Below are 25,881 nucleotides of genomic sequence, written 5' to 3' on the forward strand. Positions count from 1 at the left end.
GTAAAACCGCTGGAGCCACACTAAGGCACCTTAAAAAAGTTAAGTTTGCGTAACCGGCGATACGTATGGATGTCAATGCTTTAAAAATTTACAGTTTTTGCAAAAGTTTTTGTTTGTATGTCTTGAATGGGATTCACATCGGACCATAACTACGATTTTTTGAAATATCTCGACGCCAGTGCCAATTACCGGGCAATATTCGACAGTCGGTTCAACGTTACCGGAACGACTCGCATTTGTATCCGATCAATAACTGGAGTGACAGAAGCATTTCTCGCATGTTTATGCTTAAAGAAAAAACAACAACAACTGGTCGATATTTTCCGTATAAAAATATGCTCCGAAAGTCATATCTACCTGTTAGTGAAAGTCCCTCAAAAATGGGGTAGCCGTTTCGGAGATTGAGCCAAAAAAAAAAAAAAAAACACAAAAAGTATTGAAAAAACGTTTGTTAAGATCATATGCGGCTAAAGCTCAAATGTGGATGAGCTCAAAAAGGCTTTTATTTCAAAATGATCGATGGACCCTCTATTTTGATTTAAGGGGTTGTACGCAGTTATGAAGCAAATAAAAGACGGGTTGTCAAGGATTTATCCTGAAGAAACTTCAGAATATTTTAATTTGAAAATTTTTGGCGGTTATAAAAGCATCCTTCAAGAACGTAACAAAATTTTTTATTTATGAAAATGTTGATTATAGAGCGCGCTGCAGGCGATTTCTGGAACCTCCTTTAAAAAAAGACGATTTACGGTGTACATCGTAACTCAGGATTGGATTATCTGAAATCAAAAAACCAAACAAATTTTGTTATATTAATATATTAGATTACCTAGTAATTAATCGTTCGGCTAATCAAAATAGTGAATTTTCACAAAATGGCAGCTTTTAAAAGAAATGATTTCGATTTTTACGTTAAAATTTGGCCGTAAATTGATTATAAAATGGAAAATAAGTATCAGATTTACAAAAGGAACGATTAATTACTAGAAAATGTATCTTTAAAGATTGAGTTAAAACGGTTGACCGATCAAACAAGCCGTTTTCGAGATATCGTGTACACCGATTTGAAAAATGCCGTTTTGAAAAAAACACGTTTAAAGTTTCAATACCTACCTTAAAACGTGCCGAGGCATCTCTACATATTTAGGTATAACTCCGAAAGTATTGCTTAGATCTATATTACTTCAAATTTCGTGCGTATACTTTTGAATATATGTACATTACAAAAATGCAATAAAAAAAAATCGATTTTTTTGAAAGTCATAACTGCGTATAACCCCTTAACTGCTGCCTTCGAACATGTGTGGTGAATGTTTATGCTGCTACAAGAATACAACAATAACAACCATCTTATCCAACACCATTCCGTCTTTGCCCCGATACTTGTTCTGTACTTACCGTTATTTATTATGTTGTTATATTAAATTAAAATATTTTTCTCTTCTTTCTCCTATATAAATATACTCGTATATATGTAATGATGCTGCACTGCAGAAAAATATTTATAATATATTTTTTTAATAGATTTATAAACTAAATCAAGAACACTTCAATACAATAAATCTATCGACCCGCTACAATAACGACGAAATTCATTTAATTTACAAATTGAAACACTTGCTGATTTCTTCTGCTGCTACTTTGGTTGCTTCGTTCTCTTTGATAACATTGATAATGCCTTTAACAACTGAAAGAAACACAAACGAAATTATTAGTTAAAAATATATAAATTTCAGGTGCTAAGCAATAATCCTTTTTTAAACTTATTGCGCACAAAAATTAATTGCTTGGCAAAATATTAGTTTAGGGAAAAAGAAATCCGTGAAATTTTTGTGCAAATGGTTTAAAACTGTGGGTCGATCTTTAGTTCCTGGACGATGCTGCGACTACTACCATAAAATGCCGGTCAATTTCGATTATTTCTGTGATTTTATCAACATTTTTCTTAACATAAGAAATGCCTGAACGGAATCGACGAGACCAAAATTGCACGTAGTAGCCATTTAAGTATCGTCACCATATACACCATTCACAATTTCAACGGACTGGCATGCATTTTCGCCTTTATAAAGGAAAACTGTAAAATGTACCGAATTTTCTCTTTGTTGACTTCCATTGTTAACACCCTGTAGCTCACAACTGAAGGAAACAAACAAAGAACAGTTAAATAATCTTTTTGGTGTGAAATGTCATCTTGACAACGAGTATAAACTTTAAACGATACTTTTGGAGATATCGATCACTGCAGCCATCTACCGCGAAGATAATGGATTTATTTTTCCCTATCCTTTACTCTTACATATAAATAAATAAATATTTTCCCCTAAACTAATATAATAATAAGAAACAAAAAAAAGGACGTTTACTAACTTTCCCTTTCCTCTTGTGACAAAAGTAGCGACAATATGGCCACTTGACTATTTTTACAGACTTGTTGGAGAGTGGCAGCAGTAGTTTCATCTTTGTTTGGTAAGTAGAAGTCGTGTAGAGTATTAAGTACGCCCATAAACGTTTCAGAATCCATACCTGCCCCAAGGACTCTGCTCAGTTTTGATATGTCAATGCTCTGAAAACAAACAGAAATATCGTTGAAAACATCAAAGTCTGCAAAAGTAGTCTCCGAAGTTCTACTTTCGGCAGGCATTACTTTTAATTGGACTCAATTGATACCTTTAAGTACTGGTACTTTTGCGCAGGCGCCAATTCTTTCCAGTTAGAATAAAATTGCGCTGGGTGTGTTGGTGCAGGCGGCAAGGGACGCTAGAAAGAGAAATACAAAGGTTTTATTTATTAATAATTCAAAATAAAAGTACAAACTGTGTTAATTAGAAATTATAAAAGTAGATAGCAAAATTGGTTTCAACCCCTACAATTTTGTGTCGCAGGCTGTTGCAAGCCAGCGTTGCACCAAGATAATTTAGAGACATTTAATACAAACACAAATTTTGATTTCGAGACGGTTTATTAAGTGTTTAAGCCGCTTTCAAAACAAAATAAGTCACCTGTAAACAAATCACAAATCCCTGTCTTAGCTTTTAATGAAATTTATGCACAATAAAAAGTACTACTATACAAATAATATTTGAGCGTACAGAACATTTTGTTACTCATTCACATTTAACTAAGCAAGACGATTTCTACTTTACTGAGTTTCTATGAGTTAAAACGTGCTTTCATTTGTTTTTGTTAAATCATAAAGACTTTTTTGTTTGGCACAATAATACGATTTTTTTTAGTTTTTGATAAGCTACCCAGAACACCAATCAGATCGCTCACATAAAATATTACACACATTTGCTAATAATTTATATTAATTATCGGGTTAATTTTTGACGCAGCTCAATTGCGTTTAAACAAATTTGCACTATTTTGTTTAATGGCGTCTAAAAATCTTATGAATAAAGCAATTACCGCCGTGAAGAAGGAAAAAAGTGCGCTTACATTTCTATTCAGCAAGAGCACATCCGTTTTTTGGTTATCTTTGGACAATTTATTTTCACTAGCGTGATTTGAAATTGAAGGTAATACGTCTACTAGTTCAGATTCTTGGTCTCCCTTTCTTATGGCAATGCCCAAGCTTCTACTTTCCGCACTATTATTGGGCTTCGCGCCTTCAGCTAAAGGACCACAATTACTATTCAATGATTTATCTACGTGGTCACCCGAGATTTTCATATTTCCAACATTTTTCTTTGGGTTCACAAGATCTGCTGCGGGTACACTTCGTAGCTGTTTGTTTGCGCGTTTGTAAGGCGGTTTATCGCATGACGAAATATCAACCGGGTTGTCTTCCTTGCTTGCGGCTATGTCAGAGTTTTTATTGGACTTTGCGACCTCAACAAAAGGACCACAATTGCTATTAAATAATTTATCTATGTCATCATCCGAGATTTTCAAGTTTTCGCAATTTCTTTTTGGACCAATAAGATCGACTATGGGTACCCGACGCAGCTGTTTACTTGAACGTTTGTAAGGCGGTTTATCATATGGTAAAATATCGATCATGTTGTCACGGGACACGCTGAAGCTGGGGCCTACTGAAGTTTTAACTGAAAGTAAAAGAAAATGTTTTTAATGCTTTAATCTTCATAAATATGATTAGATTAATTCGAAACGTTGTTTTTAAAACATAATCCAACAGAGCTTACGCCCGTCACCCACCATTTTTACGCAGTCTTTCATTGATGCGCTCTAAACTTTTATTTGCTTCACTGTTTTTGGGTTCGATCATTAGCACAGTGGTACAATCTTTAAGCGCATCCAAATTGTTGCCCAGACACTCATTGGCCTGCATGCGTCGATAGTATGCTTTAACCGTTAAACTGTCGATTTCGATGGCTCGTTCGCAATCCTCAATGCATTCATTATATCTATAAGAGAGTAATTAGTTTTAATTGATTTATGGTAAACTTACATTGTGACCAACCTCTCCAACTTTAGGTAACATAACGCCCGGTTACTATAGAATACTGGATCCTCTGGGAATATATCAATTGCAGTAGTATACTCATAAATTGCCTCCTCATATTCGCCTAGCTTAACGTACTTATTGCCCTTGTCTTTCACTTCATTGGCTTGCTTTCGCTTTTCCTCGTTGGGATCCAGGGGTTTCTCAGTTTTTTCCGTAGGAGTTGTTGCTGGAATAATTAAAACGTAGTTAATTTTTTTATAAGCATATCATACATGTAAAGTTACCACCGCTAGAGGTTGCTGCCGAACTTTCGCCATCCTTAGCAACTGAGGCTGAATTGAACAGCTGCTGTTGTTGTACTTTATTTGTGTCTGTTTGTTTTTGTTCTAAAATGTGACTTCTTATGGGCACATTTCGTTGCTGTTGAATGAATAGTTTTAGGAATAATTTAAACGAATAACAATTTCATGTTACCCCTTCTTTTTCTGTAGGATCAGGATGTCGCGTGAGTTCTCTTTCTTTGGCCTTAATTTCCTGCTCCCAATTATAGAGATCGTTGAGCGTGTTCCTCATTTCCTCCGCATTGTGCCGCACTTGTAACTGTGCTTCATGTGATTTCTTAATTGCATCCATTGTATTTTATTTAAAGAGTATATTTGTTTACTGTTAAATAAGAAATATTCTAGAAAGTAGTTGAAATTGTTTGTTAGTTCAATAACACCAAACTTTCATGTCACGACGATGCTGCTTCATACTAAAAGCCCTGACAGCAATTCACAGTAGAGTGGATATTACACAAGGCGAATTGAGTATCTACGGTGGCGCCATTAAGAAACAGTTAGTTAATTTTTCGCGATTTTGACAAGTCTGACGTCAGCTCGGTTCGCAATACAAAACAAACAGAAGGAGGAGAAAATGTATGTTTGTAAAAATTCAGTGAATGGCTTGGTAATATTGTAATTTGTGAGATTTAAACTATTCAAACTAATGGAAACGAAGTGACGTGCGTTAAATTGGGAAAGCACAAATTAATATAAAACCTCCAAATGCAGTTTTTTGCGTTTTTATGCGGAAGACGCCGTGCACAGCAAATTGATCATATCTACGGCGAAAAAGTCAGCTGGGTGGTTGCCATCACCTTAATAAATCCATCTTAACGTCGTGGTTAGAAAGTATGTGTGTGCGTGTAATTTCTTGTGCTCGGTTGCGTTCATTGCTTTCGCCTATTCTTCTTCCAGAGAACGTTATGCAGAGAACGTAAATTGATATGAATTTGATACGAATTTACGTTCTCTGCGTTATGTACACTAACGTTTACTTCTTTCTTTACAAGCTTGTAATTTCCCTTCCTTTTGCTTATTTATTCACGGGCTCTTACGACAAGGCGAATTCGAAAGGCGCAATCTGTTTCTCTATCAGTCTTGGATATTAGACAATGCGGCGTGTAGAAATTGAAAGTGGCGCTTTGTTTTTCGTGATTTTGATAACCAATGACATCATCTCTACAGGTAAACAAACAAAAGGAAGATAAGGTGAGAAATCTTTAGTATAACGTAACACGCTTTGCAAAACAGGATGTAAAGGAGGGATAGAGGGGTGTAACCGCATCTTCAAACTGTAAACTGCACTCTCCGGGTACTTATAGTTTTTAAGTAGTTTATTATTAAAGTTGTGTAATTTTGTGAAAAGTTGGTGTTGCCAGACACCGCAAATAAAAACGAAGTTTGCATGCAGAGACATTCACTGGAAGGTTGTTTGTAAATCTGCAGTAGTTACTACTTTAGCTTAGAACTGAGAGACTTTTTTGAAAGTGTAAGCATATAAAATTAAGCGTCGACTAGACTGGTTTTTGTAAATTTGTAGAATTTTTGTATAGAAGTTTTTTTCGCGATTGAATCGCGCTTCAAAAAAATAAACCTCATCAGTTCAACCCCGGCTACGACATTCACAGTATTTTTGCGTATATCTCATTTTCACGATAATACAATTAAAACAAAAATTAAAGCATCATATGCATGTGTGTGTGGTAAGTAGGCACCATAACCCTCATCCATATCATCAACACTGAACTGAAATGCTTCATTTTTGTTCTAATTTTTATTTTCATTTGCATGCATCCGGCAACACTATACTGGTGTTAATTCCAATGAATTGTTATTCTCGTTTGAAATTGTAAAGTGATGATTTGGTAAATGCATTTGCATTTAATTTTCATCGGGATATTTCGAATAGAAGTAAAAAAATAAGTAAAAACACGCGTGTGAGTGTATGTTTTGTGAGTTTAAGTGAGGTTTAGAAAAAAATATATTATAATGTGCCAAACAATAGCGACGTTTTCGAAGACACTTTGAAGGCAAGTACTTGCAAAACTATTAGTTGCGGAGTATTGGTAGTTATAAAGGTGGTTCTTCACTAAATTTCAATAAATATATCATTATACTTTGTCTACAATTGCCCATCCCGCATTATACTAAACGAATTAATCCTACAAACAAATTAGCTGTTCATTAAATCTGTTATTCCGATATCTGTCAGCATACAATTTAGGTCAGATTAATTGCTTTGATACTCTAGGGTTAGCGCCGCTGTATGCTTATGATGTTACATAAAATTATATAAACTGCTACACTGCTACCTTAGAATAAACGCATTTTTCGTCCTTTAAAATTCAAGTTCGCTATACAAATGAAGTTATTTTTACAAAAGTTTTCGAACCTTCTCATTCCATTGGAAGTCAATAAAACAGTTTATTTCCGATGAAGCTTTTTACTATTGTGAATACTGAATTCGCAATGTCTTAATAGTTCCGTTAGATGGAGCAATGTCAAAGCTGCGTAAATATTGTTTGATACAAATTTTGACCGGAAATAGTTATTCGGTAGCGATTTAAAGAACATTTCTGATTTTTCTGATTAAAATGTGATTGTGTGTGGTTACTTTAAAGAAAGGGTATTAATGAAATGAGTAGGCAGAAAAGTTACGGTTTATCATTTGTAGTACAATTGAGTGTTGACGTATTCTTTTGTTAGAGATTTTAGAGCACCGACTGTAGACACCACACTGAGTTTTGCACCACATTAAGAATAAAAACAACACATACATATGTATCTCTAACCTCAATATTTAAGCAACATTTTTTTTATTACTTTCTTATTTTTGAAAAAAAGTGAATGTAAAAGATTTGTTATACAAAATTATTACATTAAAAACAAACGAAAAAATTTTGCCATCGTGAGATAATGGTGAGATATACGTACGTACGTACATACAGTGGTTACAGAATTTATTCGTACACTCACAGTTTATCAACAGATACGCCTGATACTTAGCACGATTTATATAAAAGAATAAAATTTGGATATTTTCGTATAAAATAACATATTTATTCAATATTTAATGAACAAAAACTTTCAAATTCATTTCTGGAATTAGAGTATTTAAGGCAATAACGAAATAAGGCACACAATTTCATACAAAAATATTATTCGTACATAGCCATATAAAGAATATTTTATTTAAAAAAATAATAGAAAACACGAGTATTCAGTACTTTTTTCGGTCGCCTTTAGCTTTATTAACTGCTTCCAAATGTCGATGCAAACTTTTCACCAATACCTTAGTTTCATTAGCTGCAATTTTCTCCCACTCAACACTTAAAGCTGTCTTTAATGATGCCTTTGATGTTATTTTGTGCTTTCTGATTCTCCTTTCTAAGAGCTTCCAGACATGCTCAATTGGGTTCAGATCCAGTGATTCAGGTGAAGTTTTAAGCTGCTTACAGTGGTAAATAAGGCATTCTTGCACGACATAGGATGAGTGTTTTGGGTCATTGCCTTGTTGAAACAAGAACCCTTAGCATCCAGTCTAAGTTTGACGGCACTATCATGCAAATTATTCTTCAAAATGTTTAAAAGCACGTGTTTGTCATTTAATCATCAACAAAAATCTTTTTTTTATACTCCAGATGCACCCCCAAACCATTGCATTTCCTCCTCCATGCTTAACGATAGGAATACAATTTTTTTCATAATGTTCTTTATTTTCTTTTCGTCAAACTTTTGGAGGCCCATCTGATCCGGGAACATAAAATTTCGATTCATCACTGAATATGACGTTTCCCCAAAAAGAATCTGGCTCATTTATATAGCATTTGGCGAACTCCAATCTCTTCTTTTTGAAATGTAGTGCTTGCGACGTGGCATTGTGTTATGATAACAGGCGTTTTGCAGACAATTACCGACTGTTTATGGACTTACTTTTTTATGCAAAGACTCTTAAATATTTCCGCATAGTATCGTGGAGGGTATTTTTGGATTTTGCGCGACTGATGCTAATTTGTTCCGTTCCTCACGTGGAGTTAATATTTTTCGCTTTCCGACTAGGTGGTGATTAGCTTCCAATTTACCAGTATTAACGAAATTAGTAGTAATAGTTTGTGCCGAATAATACGATTTGCCAAGTTCTTTGCCGATTTCGCGCAGAGACTTGTTTTACATGTACAATTTTACGCGTTTCCAATGCTAAATCCGCACTTTGTCACATTTTGCCACTTTCAATCGAGATATTACGCGCAATTCAAACTGAATCGGCGATAAAAACTAAGAAAAACCAATCTTATTTCGTTTTAGGCAATACTGGTAAAAACACAAACGATTTTTACTGTTACTTTTGCAACAATAGTATCATGAGAGGAGAGTGTACGAATAAATATTTTGCAGCATTTTGCTATGTCTGCTTGCTTTCCTTGGAACCCTTCAGTGTAAGTTGAAGCAACTGGAGTTTTGTTTGCGGCAATTCATTAGGAATGTAACACTCTTACAGTGACCCAAAAGCAATATATTGTCACAGCAAATATTTTTCGCAAAGCTAAAGTTTGTTACGTACCACGCAGGGTGTACGAATAAATTGTGTGACCACTTTACATAAAAACGTACCATTTCACTTCCAACCAAAGTCGAAGATGGTGCGAAAACTCCATTTAGCACTTACTTGCCCAGCCACTTACTTAACTGCATCACTCTCGTCAATTCTTACATTGTCCATATATGTATGCGTATACAAGAAAGTGTGAATGCATTATTATGATATATTCTTGTACACAAATATTAGGCCCTCTGAGTCACTCATCCATTGTGCACCCAATCCATGCCACCGCTGCATACGGAATTGCGGTGCGGCCCTGATTAGGAAATTAATTGCACCTACTGCAACAGCTGAAAAGTGAAGTGGATTACTTACAAGTAAATGCATTCATACAGTTGTTGACAGCTAATCAGAAACTGTGAGAAAAAAGGGTAGAAGTATACGCTTTTCCCCCTTTATTTGAAATATCAATTTCTAAACTTTTTTCCATCGTTTTAGTAGTAACACTGGGTTTTTAGTAGTAACATTTTTTCAATACTCCTAGAATAAGCATAATAAGGATTGGATTATTCATATTATGCGGAACTCAAGAAGTAAAGAGTGCTCAATTTAGAGGTATCGGATATTAAATTGAAATAAAACAATGAAACTTCAAATTGATCTTTATTTTTTTTTGTTGAACCATTCCTTTATTTTTTAAAGATAATCCCTTTCAAATGTTGTCCGCAATCGCGCCGTGATTCGGCCTTCCGTAAACACCAACTTCGAATGACTCGTGGAGGACTTCGGTCGGTATCTCATGAATAACTTTATTAATGTTTGCTTCAAATGCCTCAATCGAAGCTGGTTTATCCACAAAAGATTTAAACTTTACATACCTCCATAAATAAAAGTCCAAAGCTGTGAAATCACACGATCTTGGTGGCCAATCCACTGGTCCAAGGCGAGAGCAAATGCTCACCGAAACGACGACGCAGTAAATCCTTTAGTAAGTAGCGCCGTCTTGTTGGAAGCAAAAGCTGTGGAGATCACGGGCTTCAATTTAAGGCATCAAAAAGTCGTTTGTCATGGTGCGGTAGCGTTCGCCATTCACTGCTACATTGGCACCAGCCTCGTTTTTGAAGAAATATGGGCTGATGATTCCTCCTGCCCATAGGCTGCACTAAACGGTTGTTTTCAATCGATGTAACGGCTTCGGGTTTTAAGTTAAAAATGAAATTTGAAAGGTCGAGTCAAGGAGCACCAGGAGATTTGGTGGCTCCTAAAACACTCAGGCTTAAAAGCCCATTGTATTTAAAGCTCTGGAAAGAGGGTAGATAGTCAAGGAGGGAAGGAGTATCAGAGAAAGATATACGAAAGAATAGAGACAGAGATAGAGATAGTTAGTTCCAGATTCGGGTTGCTCTTCAGCCTGAATGCGGAAATTTTACTTATTGACGTTTTCATTAAGCCAAAATGGCCTTGTAGACGTTGTTGAGGCGTAAGTCTTTCAATGATGATATGTCAATTAATCAATTGGAAAAAAATTATGTATTTAGTTTGCCGGTAGCCTCGCATGATCTGTCAAAACACCCCTATTGGAAAAAGCACCTCCAATCTGATTACCCTTTTCATACTGTCTTTCACTTCATTGGTTTCCTTTCGCTTTTCCTCCTTTGGATCTATGGGTTTCTCAGTTTCCTCCGTAGGAGTTGTTTCTGGAATAATTCGGATCTCAAAATGAATATACTTTTAATGCAACTTTAGCCAAATATTTTATTTGTGAAATATCCTGGGACAAACTAGGGGCCACAACTAACTTAAAACACAATTTTCAAAGCTTCTAAGTAAAAATTTGGTGAACGAAAGTTATACCATGTACATACATACATACATATGTATTTAGGTATTTCACTTGGTATCGTTTCTAATAAGCTGACCGCATACGTACCATATGTTGCACTCCCCTTTGCCATCTGGATACTTTGCTTCTTATAGTCGTACACGAAACGGCGAAATTGCAGTGATTAACGAAGTTCACATTTTTCACACAAAATAACTTCATAACATTGTGAAAATTCTAAATTGTTCCGTAATGTGAATTTTATGCACCGCTGGTGTTGAACATCTTCGGTTCCTGAGTGTGGCTGCTGATAGCTTAGCTCACTCTGTTGCTACTTTGTTCGGTATAAAGAAATATGTAAATGCATAAAAATGTATGTCTCTATTTTAGTTGTTCATTGAGAATAGAAGCATGTTTTCAATTCACTTTAGATTAAGTGAAAATGCAAGAAAAATGTGTCCTTGTGGTAGTTATAAAAACCCTTCCGTGCGCATCATCACTGCAAGAAAATGTAGCTGGTACTGCGCATGATTAAAACAAAAAAAAAAAAATAAAATAAATAAAATAAAAAATAAAATAAATAAAAATAAACAAAATATATTTTATAAATGATCAAAAAGTAAGTTATTCAATATTTCAGGAAAAACCTACTAATTTCACTTTTGGAACTATGTAGAAAAGCTAAGGAAATAGGAAAATAGGGCGCAATTTTAGGCAAGAATATCATTTGTGCATAAGCAAATAAACAATATTTCAGTTTTGTAATAATAATATTAGAAAATCGTTCATTCAGTACTTTTTATTGGGTCGCATTGGGCTTTAATAACTGCTGCCTAACGTCGACGCCTACTTTTTACTAACACTTTGGTGTGATTAGCCGAAATTTCTTAGAGCTGTATTTAATGTTGCCATTGATCAAAGCGTATTCATTAAAGGTGGTGGCACTTGACCAACAACAATGTTTTGTATATTTGATTGTCAAAGCAAAGTATTGACAAAGTAGAAAACGAAGAATGAATTCGCCTTGTTTTATTCTGGGCTGACAGCCAAATGGACACGGCGAAAGAAAAAAATAAGTCAGCTGATTTACCGATGCCACCTTTAATAGATTCACCTTGCCATTGATGCCATTTTATGTTTTCTGATTTTCCTTTCCTTAGCTCCCAGTTGTGCTCAGTCGGGTTCAGATCTCGAGACTGAGATGGAGTATTAAGCTGCTTACAGTGGTAAATAAACCATTCTTATTCTTAGTCTAATTGAAAGAAGAATCATTTAGAATTCAGTCTCAGTTTCGCGGCAGTCTCATGCAAATTATTTTTCAAAATGTCGAAATACAGATATTTTTCCATATTTCCAGTTCCATATACAGCTATGCACCCCAAAACTATTACAATTTCTCTACCGTGTTTAATGATAGAAGCAAGACCACTGAAGATGAATCTGGTTCTCTTATACCTATAGTGTTTAGCGAGTTCAAAGCTCTTATTTTTATCTTCGTTAAGGGTCCCGCTGGCTTAGAGCTCGAAAATTTAGGGTATTTTCAGGTTTTTTTTTTTACAATAAAAAAATGAAAATCGATATTTAAATGTCTTCGAGATAAATGCGTTTAAAGTTTGTGGTTAATGGGATGTAGGAGCTATAATATTGGAAATTTCCGCATGAAAATTTCACAGTATATTCTTAAGATGCTATACTTTCGAAATATCGAAAAACAAAAAATTGATTTTTTCTAAATTTCTAGACCACCGGGCCCCCTTAATATCACCAATGTAGAGTTTGCGACGTGCCACTCTGCATTGAGCAGAGCACCATTATGCAGACAATTGCGGGCTATTTGTTGGGTGACTATTTTGGCGCAGTGACCGCTCTCCAATCGTTTTTATCGAGCCTGGTATCAAAGTGAATGCGACTTATGAATGAATGCGGAAAATGTTTTAGAAGCTGCTTTAGAGCCGTGGACACGCAAACATTTCGATTGTAGGCCATTGACGTTCCAACAGGACTCGGCACCGTCTCATAAAGCTCGTGTGAACCAAGAATGATTAAAAAATCATGTTCCACACTTCATTTCGTCCGCACAATGGCTTTCGAATTCGCCAGACGCAAATCCGATGGACTATTCCGATGGTCCATTTTGGAGAGCAAGGTGAGGACTAAAGAATATGCCAGTATGGATGCGCTGAAAAAAGCGATTATACGAGAATGGGCCAAAATACCTCAAGATCACATTCGTGCAGCATGCAACTCATTTTTTGACTGTTTGAAGGCTGTAGTCAAGGTAAAAGTTGGTCATATCGAGCTAAAGTGAATATATCGCACTTGTTACGTTAAAGCGTAACAACTCAAAATCTGAACATTTTCAGTAGAGACGAAAAACTGTTTCCGTAAATATTAATAATATAGGTATTACAAGGAAAAAAATATGTAATTGCACGAAAATATCATTAAAAACAATATAACGGTTGTTTCATTCTTATTTGTTTAGTAGTAGCGTTAAAATAACAAATTTTTGAGTTGTTACTCTTTTCCTTTTCATTTTGAGTTGTTACGCTTTAACGTAACAAGTGCGATATGTTAAAATTGTAATCGTTTTTGAACAATTTTGTCTTTGAAATCAATAAAAACTAATTTCACACAAAAAAGTTATGGTGTTTTGAATAGGTAACACTTCATATCATTCCACAGGCGAATAATGCACATATTTCTAGTACAAACATATGAATGTGTGTTCGTGCAACATATTTGCCATGAAATGCCCAAACATTTAATGAATAAATTTGAAAATTTATGTATACCTAAAATATTTCCAAACGATTTTTTCTTTAACACCAAATAAAGGGGAGAGGAGGACGCCTGGCATCCTGGGAAAAACATGTTCCTTCAAATTACCCTCAATTATGCGCCCTATCCTCAGTTTTGATACACATTTCAAGAAACCACAACCACAACTATCCTTTCTTTCGTTCAATGCGCAAAAATTGCAATGCCACTAAATCCACGATATTTCGTCTGCTTGTCGTTGCCCCCACTTGTCTGTCAGCTGGGATGCTGTCGCTCCGATTGCACTGTGTCTGGTATGTTGAAGCGACTATGTAATTACGCATCACTTTTCTCTCTTTACACTCTTGCAGTATTATTATAATTTTTTGTTTCGCAAATGTTGTTAATTTTGAATTTATTATCTTTTTTTGCGCACGAACTGCGTAACTGAACTTGACCCACAGCGTGTGAGAAAGTTTTGTTAGAAAATTGCGTGCGTGTTCATGTTGTTGTTGTTAATTGTTTTTTTTTAATTTTGATACCACTTTATTCATACGCGAATTTCATCTACATACATACATACATACATACACACTTATGTATATGCGTAAGAGATTGCATGTTGACTTTTAATTTGCAACATTTTCAAGGGTTTAAAAAATAATGGACTAAAATTTAATTTGACTTAAATTATGGGGTTTTAAAAGCCGAAATTTTACTCGTTCTTATTCGTTGTTTTTTTTAGTAAAGGCAAATTTTAGAAAATTAGTACCCCTGAGAATGTATTGGAAGTTTGAAGTGTTTTTTTTTTTCAATAATATTTTCTAATGTATTTGGTTTTGAATGAGTGTTGAATGTGTGCGTACGCATACAGTGCCATAGAAAGCCCCACATACTCCCTGCGATAACCTGCTGGGTTTTACTTTAACAAGAATTGTATTGTGTTGCTAAGTTAAAATCATACCAGTGAATAGTGTAAGAAGTATCCTATTGCCAGTAAAGGGTCTTTCAACAGTGACGCCTAGACGGTACCTTTTTCATGTCATCTTCGACATTTGTCAAGTATATAGACAGATGGAGCGTTAAAATAATGAATAATTATGATTTGTTTTTTGTGGAAATAATCGTCCGAATGAGTCGATAATTCAAAGGTTGGTGAAAAACTTTCAAAAAACTGGTTCTGTGGAAAATAGAAAAAGGACTGGTAGATCTAAAACGGGACATTCTGTTGAGATCCCAAAATGCAGATCTTCGGTGAGTTTTTTAGGGGCCTAACAACTGAAATTTTTACGCTTTGGAAGATTGGCCGGCTTCAAATCAGTATTTTATATGATTTCAAACCAAGAACTTGCTTGTAATCACCCGAGTAGTGCCATAAGATAGGCCAAGTTGTTGAGATCGGCACCGAATCGGTTCTTCCGGGTCTTCGGCAAAACTCTCTCTCTCTATTGGAAAAGTATCTCTAGTCTGATTCTGATACAAAAATCGGAGGCTTTTGTCTGAGCTGCGTATATGGTAATGGGGATCCTTGAAAAGTTATGGTAAATACTGAGAGAGACTTCCACCTAAACATGTCAAACAAATAATTAATTATATGACTGCGCCAATGCCTTTAAGAGATGTACATGCGTTGTGACTGATTTCCAAAATATTAGCAAAGTCAAACTTAGTTACGACTTCACGCAAATGCGACCGTCAAATATGTAAAACCAGAAATAGCATTCATACCAGTCGAACTGAAGCGTTGTGTAAGCAAATAGCAAAAAAATATAATTAGTTCATTGAAGGCATAGTAGTAACCGACAACACGCTTATGAAAATTCTGCGGAACTGCATGTCAAAAAGTTTTTGGGTCAACGCAATCAACAAATCAACGCGAATGGATTCGTGCAACACGAGCATAAAAAACACATCCAGTTTGCAACGGGAAAAAAGGTGAAGACAGATTTAATATGCGCAAGTGGAAGAAAATAAAACTGCAAACTGATCGACAAATCAATGAAGTCCAGCGCAAATCAATGAAACGGCAAAAACCTTGAGTTTCCGCTTGACTTTTTGCATGGAAATTGCGGCATTTGAACTTTGCGCATGTGCACCTATTTACGAGTTTGCGCTTGAATGCATTCCTACATACATTTGTACACACGTACACACATGGTTTGCTTGTATGCACATACTTATGCGTAATCCCTTTGCTCAACTCCATAAGAATAAAAATTGCGGGTTAATCACTTGCATTCGCTATACAAGCGGAGCTCTTTTGTGCAATACATACATACATATGAATATGTATTTGTTGTTTCCTTTGCGCTTACCTCGACTCTCCGTTCATTGCAATGTGTTGCCGTTCAACGCTGCTCTACAATTTACAACAATTGATTGCTGTCATTAAAGATGAAAAATTCTTCAAATGTCTGCGAATACTGAAGGCGTTACTGGCCCACAAAGCACACCACATATTTACATATGCTTTTGGATTCACTTGCCTAGATTTATATACATATACAAGTTCATAAATATGCAACCATGTAGGTTTTCTGCATAAAACACTGCTCTGCGCATAAAGATCAACAAGATCAGCAACAAAAAAACAAACAAAAAACGGGGAAATGTACTCTCGGCCTCTCACTTCTTACTCATTCTTGTTTGTGGCTTGCATGCGCCCCCTTCTCTACTGTTATACTACTCACTTGGGTGTGTATGCATGTGCATGTAGGCATCCAATCGACCATTTTGTCTGATGAGTATTTTAAGAGTTTTATTGGTCTACACTCCTTATTTGGTTGTGATGGTTAAGTTATGGTGTGAAGGTGATAATTTTCGGTTGCTTTTAATATATGCAATTTTTCCAAGTTTTAGCCTTTAAAGAAGTCATTACGAAAGCATAAACCACGTCATGACGTCATTGACATACTCCATTACACCAGGGACTGGTAAAAAAAATTAACTTCAACTTACCGATAAACTTGAATATGAGCACTAAGGCTGTCCTTATATGAAAAATTGTGTAGAAATTAGTTGTAGGTATTAGTAAAAATAGGGATCTGTTTATAAATTAGTGCAATATCGTGAGTTCTGTTAAATAAAAACTTTCCATAAATTATCAAGTGAAGTGAAGAGGATTCTTGACCGGTTATACTGCAACAATCGATGCAAGCAGGCAGAAGAGTCAAAGCCTGAGTTAAATAGAGCTTTGCATTCGACATTTTCATAACGGTTCCTAACTGGGCACAAAGAAATATTCTCAAAGAATTCCGACCTCAAAATGGAATACAAGCAAATGAAAGATACACGTCAATTTAGACATTTTTGAAATTTAATTTGAGTAAATAAAAAAAATTTAAATATGCAATTTTCACGGAATTTTTGTATTTTTTTTATAGATTGCCGACGAACTTCCTTATTCAAAACGTAAAATCAGCTCTGTCACAGAATTATTTTAGAAAATTCACGTATTTGTGCAGACGTTAAGAATGCGAAGAAATTGGCATCAGTGAATCCAGGTGAATTCGAAAACATCCGTTGAGTACGCGAAGCTGATAGTTTACCATGATTCAATGATAAAAGGTTTGCTCAGTTAGCAGCTTTATCGTTCTCTCTTGTCAAATCGGCTCCCTTAGTAAGACACTGGGTTGCTAGCTCTAGAAAGTTTGAGTAAAAGTCGAGGAAAAGTAAAATTTGTCTGCATACGAGCACCAATTCGTTAATGAGTTTTCATCAGTATGTTCAGGACTATGGTCAGGACATAATAGAGTAATTGATGCAATCTGAGATCGATGAGTGGAGAATTTACAAAGGTTTATTTCTTATAATGTGGTGATTTAGACGGAATTCATGTTTTGCAAAGATCTAGCACTTTCCAAAGAGTTACGACAGGGAGAGTAATTGGATAGTCCCGACGCGATCGATAACATTTCAGACCTCATTATAAAAAAGTTGGGATTGACGGAACTTGTTTCCAATAAGCCCAACTTCCCATGGATGGATGAAGTGTACAGAGGAGGCTTAGCAAAGAACAGTACCAGTATGAAAAAGGTCCTCATAAAAAACTATCTGCCAGAATCGGCTTAAAACTGTAGGTCCTTCCATTTGTGGAACAACATCAAGACACGCGCTACAAAAAGGAGGAGGATCTCGGCCAAACAACTAACAGAATTTATTTATTTTTAACAAAATAGTTTCATATTGGCGAAACTTCGCGATCGGTTTTAAATTTAAAAATTAATTCATATATAAAATATTGGATTAAGGGAAATAGTTTCTTGTTTTAATATTTCGCTAATAACTTTTATTTGTACCATTATTTACATTCAAATATTAATTAAAATTTATTTTTTAAACCGTTCGCAGTTTGTTTCCATTTAAGTAAGAAAATACTTTTTTGCTACCATTTTTACCAAAAAAGATTTAATACTTTCCTCTTTATTCACCTTCTTAAATACAACCTTTTGTAAGGGAGTGTTAAAATCGAATGTCACTAGTGAGCAAACCTTTAATAATAATGATAGTTTATGATAACACTGTTCGACCAAACTTCACTTTTTGGCATTTTTACTTAATTTTGACTTTCTAACATCAAAAACATTCGAGTATATGCAAGATTCAAATACGAATTACACGCTCGAGTACATTCTGATGAGACACTTTCGCTGAGCAGAGTAAACTTAAGCCTTTTAACTGGTTACTTTACCGGCCACTGTAGCCTCCTGAGATATTACTTAAAAAATTTGGACCATCATCTGCCGATTTTGTGAAATGGACACTAAAAATTCCGAACAGATTCTTTGTAAATCTCCTGCCCTAGGCAGAAAACGGCTACTTCACCTTGGTGGTACTGTCATGCATTCATGTAAATTATGGAACAATAAACCTCAGAATGTGCTAAAATGTTTAAAACGCCTTAAAATATAGGGTACCTCAGCAGGTTGAGCACAATAGATATCTTTTGGTCGCAGTAGCCTACGAATAATAATAATAACATTAATATGTATCTACTCGTATGTACTCGTTTGTATGCATGTACATACATACAATGACACAAACGTACATATATATCACACAGCCAATTTGTCGAGTGGTTTCTATATTTAGACGCGATAAGCGACATGGTTTTGTGCGAGTAAATCACCTGACTCTCGCTGAACGATACGTTCGCTTACTAAAATTTAATCAAAATCGGACAAGTTTGTAGATTACAATTAATTTGAATAAATACAGAATTAAATCTATACATGTATGTATGTATGTGTGCAAACAGCTATGCGTACGAGTAATAGACTGCTCAGTGAACGCTTCTATTTATAAGTTTTGTAGTAGCTTAACAGTTATATCGTTAGACGTCTAACAATCTAAATATGCTGGTTCGATCCCATGTTAGGGCAAAGTTTGCTTTTGATTTTACAAATTTAAAGAAATTTCTCTTTTTTTTACTCAGTTTTAATACGTTTAATATTTTTTTCATATTTATTGGTGCGCAACTAAGTTCTGGCTGTTTTTTTGATGAAAATACAACTTTATTCTGGAAAAATGATTACAAGTGAATCATGGAGAGTATTGCCCATCGCTGGCTACTACTTTTTCCCATCTTTCTGGTAGATCTCGTATACTGTAGCCGTAAATCTGTTCATCTTTTGAGGCTAACCACGGATCAAGCCATTTTTTGATGTCTTCATATGAATGGAACTGCTGGTCAGCTAGACCATGTGCCATCGATCGGAACAGGTGATAATCGGACGGTGCAATATCTGGAGAATATGACGGGTGGGGTAGGATTTCGTATTTCAGGGTTCCCAGGTAGGTTTTAACGGGTTTGGCAACGTGAATCCGAACGTTGTCATGCTGTAGAGTCACTTTTTCATGCCTCTCCGCGTATTGCGGCCGCTTCTCGCACAGTGCTGGGCTCAATCGCATGAATTGAAGTCGAAGTCCCCAGTGATGGTTTCGCTTGGTTTTAATAGTTCATAATAAATAACACCAACTTGGTTCCACTAAATACATAGACTAACCTTCGCAACGTGAATATTCGGCCGAGACGACGACGTAGATGCATGACCGGGCAGCCCCCATGACTTTCTTTTCTTTGGATTACTGGAATGAATCCATTTTTCATCACCCGTCACGATGCGATGAAGAAAACCCTTTCTTTTTTGCCGCTGGAGCAGTTGTTCACAGGCGAACAGGCGAAAAAACTACGTTCAACATCCCTTGGTTTTAACTCATAAGGAACCCAAGTCCCCTCTTTCTGAATCATTCCCAAAGCATGCAATCGCTTGGAAATGGATAGGCGTGTAACTCCTAATACTGAAGCAAGCTCTTCTTGCGCTTGACACGGATCTTCATTGAGCAATGCCTCCAATTCAGCGTCTTCGAAGGTTTTCGGCCTTCCTTCACGCGGACGGTCGTCAACATTAAAATCACCGTATTTGAAGCGACGGAACCAATCTCGGCACGTTGCTTCACTTAAAGCAGCATCTCCATAAACTTTTTGTAGCTCTCGATGCGCTTCAGCCGCCGTTTTTTTCGAATGAAAGTAGTAAATCAAGACTTCCGGCAAATGACGATTATTCGGCACAAAATCAGACATTTTCACAAAACCAAAGGTAAATGATACCAAAACAAAATCACTAATGTGTCGAAGCAATTTGTTGACCATATGTTTAAGCTTGGCTTATGACGTTTAGGCTATGTTAGAATCAACTAGCACACACCGCTGGCGGCATCTATGTATTGACAAAAAGCGGGAACTTAGTTGCGCACCTAATAATTTATTTACTTCTTTTACATACAAACATATATAAGCACATACACTGCACATCGCTTATTTTCAACGCTTTAGCACGTCTCATTTTTGGTAAAAATGAGTTATTACGATCAGTTGCTATAATTCATAACGGTTCGTTTGTTATGTTTCGCGCAAATATCCACAAAGGGTTGGTTCGCTTTCTTTATTTGCTTTGCATATATTAAATTTTTACAGGAATTTCATAAATATTCAAAAGTATGTATGTATGTATGTCTATGGTTCTTTTGTACTTTTCCCTTGCATGCGCTTTTTCATAAATGGTGGATAAAATATGTACGCATGAACAAGGTGCATCCTGTAGACGGACCGCAACTGCATTTTCCGAATAAAGCCCAAATATTTTTTATCCTGCTGACGTATTTTCGCCTGCGGTGATTAGCACTTCTACGCTACATACATACATACGTTGGTGAAAAACATTCCACTTGGACCCACATACATATATTTTAGACTATACTAGCTATACACACATTTAAATAAAAGTGTAATATTTTAATTTTTACGATTTGGCGGTAGATAACCAAGCTAGTCGTCCAAGTATTCGTAAAACAAACGATACTACTGAGTAGGCGTTTCAAGGCGGTTAAGGAGTAGTTAAGTGAAATTTATGTTTATATTTCTAATAGGACTATGAATAAGTTCGTGCGGTTTTTTTCGAAATTTGAAACTTTATTGACGTAAAATGGTTACAAATTTAATATTCAAAATATTGTCCATCGCTTACTACTACTTTTTCCCATCTTTCTGGCAATTCACGGATTCCCTTTGTGAAAAATTCGGTCGGTTTTGCCGCAATCCACGAATCGATCCATTTTTTGACTTCATCGTAATTACGGAAGTGCTGGTCAGCCAGGCCATGTTGCATCGATCGGAAGAGATAGTAATCGGATGGCGCAAGGTCTGGACTATACGGCGGGTGGGGTAGGACATCCCATTTGAGCGTTTCTAAGTATGTTTTGACCACTTGTGCAACATGTGGCCGAGCATTGTCATGTTGCAAAATAACTTTGTCGTGTCTATCGGCGTATTGCGGCCGTTTTTCTCGCAATGCTCGGCTCAAACGCATCAATTGTCGTCGGTAGACATCCCCCGTAATCGTTTCATTCGGTTTCAGTAGCTCATAATACACAACACCCAGCTGGTCCCACCAGATACACAGCATAACCTTCAGGCCATGAATATTCTGCGCCGACGTCGATGTTGAAGCATGGCCAGGGTATCCATACGTTGCCCGACGTTTTGGATTGTCGTAATGGACCCACTTTTCATCGCCAGTCACAATTCGATGCAAAAAACCCTTTCTTTTGTGCCGTTGAAGCAGTTGTTCGCATGCCATAAAACGGCGTTCAACGTCTCTTGGCTTCAATTCATACGGCACCCAATGGCCTACCTTTCGGATCATTCCCATGGCTTTTAAACGTTTGGAAATGGTTGATTGATCAACTCCCAAAGTTTTTGCAACCTCTTCTTGCGTTTGAGCCGGATCTTGATCGAGCAATTCCTCCAATTCGGTATCCATGAACTTTGGCGGCGCACCCTCGCGTTCTTCGTCTTCCAAGCCAAAATCACCACTTTTAAAGCGTGCAAACCACTTCTGGCACGTTCGCTCAGATAGAGCATGCTCACCATAAACTTCCACCAAGATACGATGACTTTCGGCTGCTTTTTTCTTCATATTAAAATAATGAAGAAGAATTCCCCGCAAAAACACATTATTTGGCACGAAATTCGACATTTTCAAGTGTGGTAAAAATATTGTTGTTTACGCTTCAAATAAAAAACTTATACTGACGTTTGTGCCTTACGACAGTAGCTCTCCAATGAATGTTTGGAAATGTGGATCGATGGAATAATAATCAAGTTACGCCATCTGTTGTAAAACCGCACGAACTTATTCATAGTCCTATTATTTATATAAAACGTACGCATGTAAATATGTGATAGACAGACATACATACACATATGGCCATTCGGATAGGTACGCTGCCTTTATCTATCGATTACCTTGTGCCGCTCGTAAAAATTTAAAGCTATTATTGAAGTTTCGCTTTTTTTCAAATGGCATCACTGCTGACAAGTTGCGCTATTGGTTGCACAGATTCAGTTATTTTAGGTTAGGTAGTTTGCAGAGAATGATAGTTGATAGTTATGATTTCGAGGTTGTAAGAAGACTTCGTTTATTTAGGAACCAGCATTAACACCGATAACAATGTCAGCCTTGAAATCCAACGTAGAATCTCTCTTGCCTAAAAGTGCTACTTTGGACTAAGTAGGCAATTGAGCAGTAAAGTCCTCTCTCGACGAACAAAACTAACACTCTACATATAAGGCACTCATCATGCCCGTCCGAACGTATGACGCAAAAGCTTGGACGATGACAAGATTTGATGAGGCGTCCCTTGGAGAGATTGAGAGAACGATTCTGCGGAAGATTTTTAGACCTTTGCACGTTGGTCACGGCGAGTATCGCAGGTGACGGAACGATGAAAGAATGAGCTTTAAATTCACATAGACATATCGCAGCGAATAAAGATCCAGCGGCTACGTTGGCCGGGTCATGTCGTCCGAATGGATACAAACGCTCCGGCTTTGAAAGTATTCGATGAGGTACCAGCTGGTGGTAGCAGAGGAAGAGGAAGGCCTTCTCTGCGTTGGAAAGATCAGGTGTCTTCACGTGGTGTGTGCAATTGGCATCGGTTAGTACGATACGGGTGTGCATGTTAAACTCGTCCAAAATCGCGTAAGCGGTTATCGCGCCAATCAAGAAGAAGAAGAGTTTGGAATAATTTCTGCATTTTAACTAATTAAGTGAAAAATATTCAATGCAATGTAATGCAGTGCCAAATGTTGTTGCAAAAAAGTGGGTCTGTATTGTTCCCTGGCTTGCACAAATTGTCAAGGCCAATCGTGTTCTAATGTTGAATCACCAACAGCAGAAGATTCGTTCGGTTCGGACGAACTGGCATGCGATACATCGTTGTTGACGCAATTTACTTGCAGACAGGATGAAGAAGAAGAAGAAAAAGAAGAAGATCGAGAAGAAGAAGATGACTGTAACATATATGACTGTAACCCGGAATAATAAATTTTTTATCTACGATTTTTTAATTTTAATTCCGTTTTAAAACCGGAAAATCCATTTTTTACTTCCGTTTTTTTTATTTTAATCACAACAGACCAGTGGAATAGGCCTACTGGGGAAGCCTCGTTAAAAAAACGCGCTAAGTACACTACCTCCGAAGTGGCGTGGAAATGTGTGCATATTTTGACACTTGCAACTCTTTACTTCGTTATATCCTAGAACCGGTGGTATTTAGGGAAAAAATCATTGATACCTTTCTGTTCTACCATTTTTGGCTGAGTTAATTTTGCGATAAAACTGACGGTTTTCGAGAAATTCACGAAAAACCCAATTTTTTAACCTGTCACCTCGAGTCAATTTTTTCCCCCTGGCCGGATCGATTGGGAGCTTTGAAATTGTGTTTTTAATATACATAATAGGACTATGAATAAGTTCGTGCGGTTTTACAACAGATGGCGTAACTTGATTATTATTCCATCGATCCACATTTCCAAACATTCATTGGAGAGCTACTGTCGTAAGGCACAAACGTCAGTATAAGTTTTTTATTTGAAGCGTAAACAACAATATTTTTACCACACTTGAAAATGTCGAATTTCGTGCCAAATAATGTGTTTTTGCGGGGAATTCTTCTTCATTATTTTAATATGAAGAAAAAAGCAGCCGAAAGTCATCGTATCTTGGTGGAAGTTTATGGTGAGCATGCTCTATCTGAGCGAACGTGCCAGAAGTGGTTTGCACGCTTTAAAAGTGGTGATTTTGGCTTGGAAGACGAAGAACGCGAGGGTGCGCCGCCAAAGTTCATGGATACCGAATTGGAGGAATTGCTCGATCAAGATCCGGCTCAAACGCAAGAAGAGGTTGCAAAAACTTTGGGAGTTGATCAATCAACCATTTCCAAACGTTTAAAAGCCATGGGAATGATCCGAAAGGTAGGCCATTGGGTGCCGTATGAATTGAAGCCAAGAGACGTTGAGCGCCGTTTTATGGCATGCGAACAACTGCTTCAACGGCACAAAAGAAAGGGTTTTTTGCATCGAATTGTGACTGGCGATGAAAAGTGGGTCCATTACGACAACCCAAAACGTCGGGCAACGTATGGATACCCTGGCCATGCTTCAACATCGACGTCGGCGCAGAATATTCATGGCCTGAAGGTTATGCTGTGTATCTGGTGGGACCAGCTGGGTGTTGTGTATTATGAGCTACTGAAACCGAATGAAACGATTACGGGGGATGTCTACCGACGACAATTGATGCGTTTGAGCCGAGCACTGCGAGAAAAACGGCCGCAATACGCCGATAGACACGACAAAGTTATTTTGCAACATGACAATGCTCGGCCACATGTTGCACAAGTGGTCAAAACATACTTAGAAACGCTCAAATGGGATGTCCTACCCCACCCGCCGTATAGTCCAGACCTTGCGCCATCCGATTACTATCTCTTCCGATCGATGCAACATGGCCTGGCTGACCAGCACTTCCGTAATTACGATGAAGTCAAAAAATGGATCGATTCGTGGATTGCGGCAAAACCGACCGAATTTTTCACAAAGGGAATCCGTGAATTGCCAGAAAGATGGGAAAAAGTAGTAGTAAGCGATGGACAATATTTTGAATATTAAATTTGTAACCATTTTACGTCAATAAAGCTTCAAATTTCGAAAAAAAACCGCACGAACTTATTCATAGTCCTATGAACAATTTCATCCATTTTTAGCTTGTTAGAATGTCTAAATTGATCGGACTATAAGTAGCGAATTAAAAATAAAAAATTTCATTTAATAACTAATAATTAAATCAACTTATTTCAAAGATGGGTCATGCACAGTCCGAAAATAAAAAACAAATAGTACAATCGCTAAGTCACTTGGACGGTCCAAAATTTTTTTGTAAATGCCTTTAAGCTAAAGAAATTCACAGAGCGACGTGGTGGCAAAAAGAAAACGACTTACACACAACACCACTGATTATTTAAGTGTGACTCTTGCCAAGAGCGATCCTTTTAAGTCATTAAAGGTCATGCAACTGAAATCGGCAGCTTAGTATCAGCGCAATATTTTTAGTTTTTTATAACAATAACGGACTTGAGATTCTATTTCCTATTTCGCTGAGTATTTTTTTATTAAAAAGTTCCC

At 36.6% G+C, this 25,881-nt stretch overlaps 1 protein-coding gene across 2 annotated transcripts; it reads right to left on the bottom strand.

The window, feature by feature from the left end:
• Positions 1 to 1,471: 1,471 nt before the first annotated feature.
• LOC128868728 (RNA polymerase II-associated protein 3) lies at positions 1,472 to 5,176 on the bottom strand. 2 transcript variants are annotated; one of them, XM_054111159.1, is made up of 8 exons: positions 4,886 to 5,176; positions 4,699 to 4,831; positions 4,427 to 4,637; positions 4,162 to 4,370; positions 3,442 to 4,049; positions 2,671 to 2,760; positions 2,371 to 2,566; positions 1,472 to 1,687 (listed from the first exon to the last, which is right to left on the bottom strand). In XM_054111159.1, the coding sequence occupies exons 1-8, from the start codon at positions 5,042 to 5,044 to the stop codon at positions 1,602 to 1,604; spliced, it is 1,692 nt and encodes a 563-aa protein (XP_053967134.1). In that variant the 5' UTR covers positions 5,045 to 5,176; the 3' UTR covers positions 1,472 to 1,601. The 2 variants fall into 2 exon arrangements, with proteins under 2 accessions (XP_053967134.1, XP_053967133.1); XM_054111158.1 differs by having other exon boundaries at positions 4,696 to 4,831; positions 4,886 to 5,175.
• Between the last annotated feature and the right edge of the window lie 20,705 nt (positions 5,177 to 25,881).

The sequence above is a fragment of the Anastrepha ludens genome, chromosome 6, assembly GCF_028408465.1.
Source record: "Anastrepha ludens isolate Willacy chromosome 6, idAnaLude1.1, whole genome shotgun sequence".
Taxonomy (NCBI): Eukaryota; Metazoa; Arthropoda; class Insecta; order Diptera; family Tephritidae; genus Anastrepha; species Anastrepha ludens.

Bases quoted from the DNA above. Each gene is read 5' to 3' on its own strand.
- LOC128868728 (XM_054111158.1), bottom strand. From the start codon at position 5,044: ATGGATGCAATTAAGAAATCACATGAAGCACAGTTACAAGTGCGGCAC. The intron at 4,371-4,426 runs GTTGGTCACAAT...ACTCTCTTATAG, and splicing joins TGTTACCTAAAGTTGGAGAG to ATATAATGAATGCATTGAGG. The intron at 2,761-3,441 runs GTAAGCGCACTT...TTCTCTTTCTAG, and splicing joins TGCTCTTGCTGAATAGAAAT to CGTCCCTTGCCGCCTGCACC.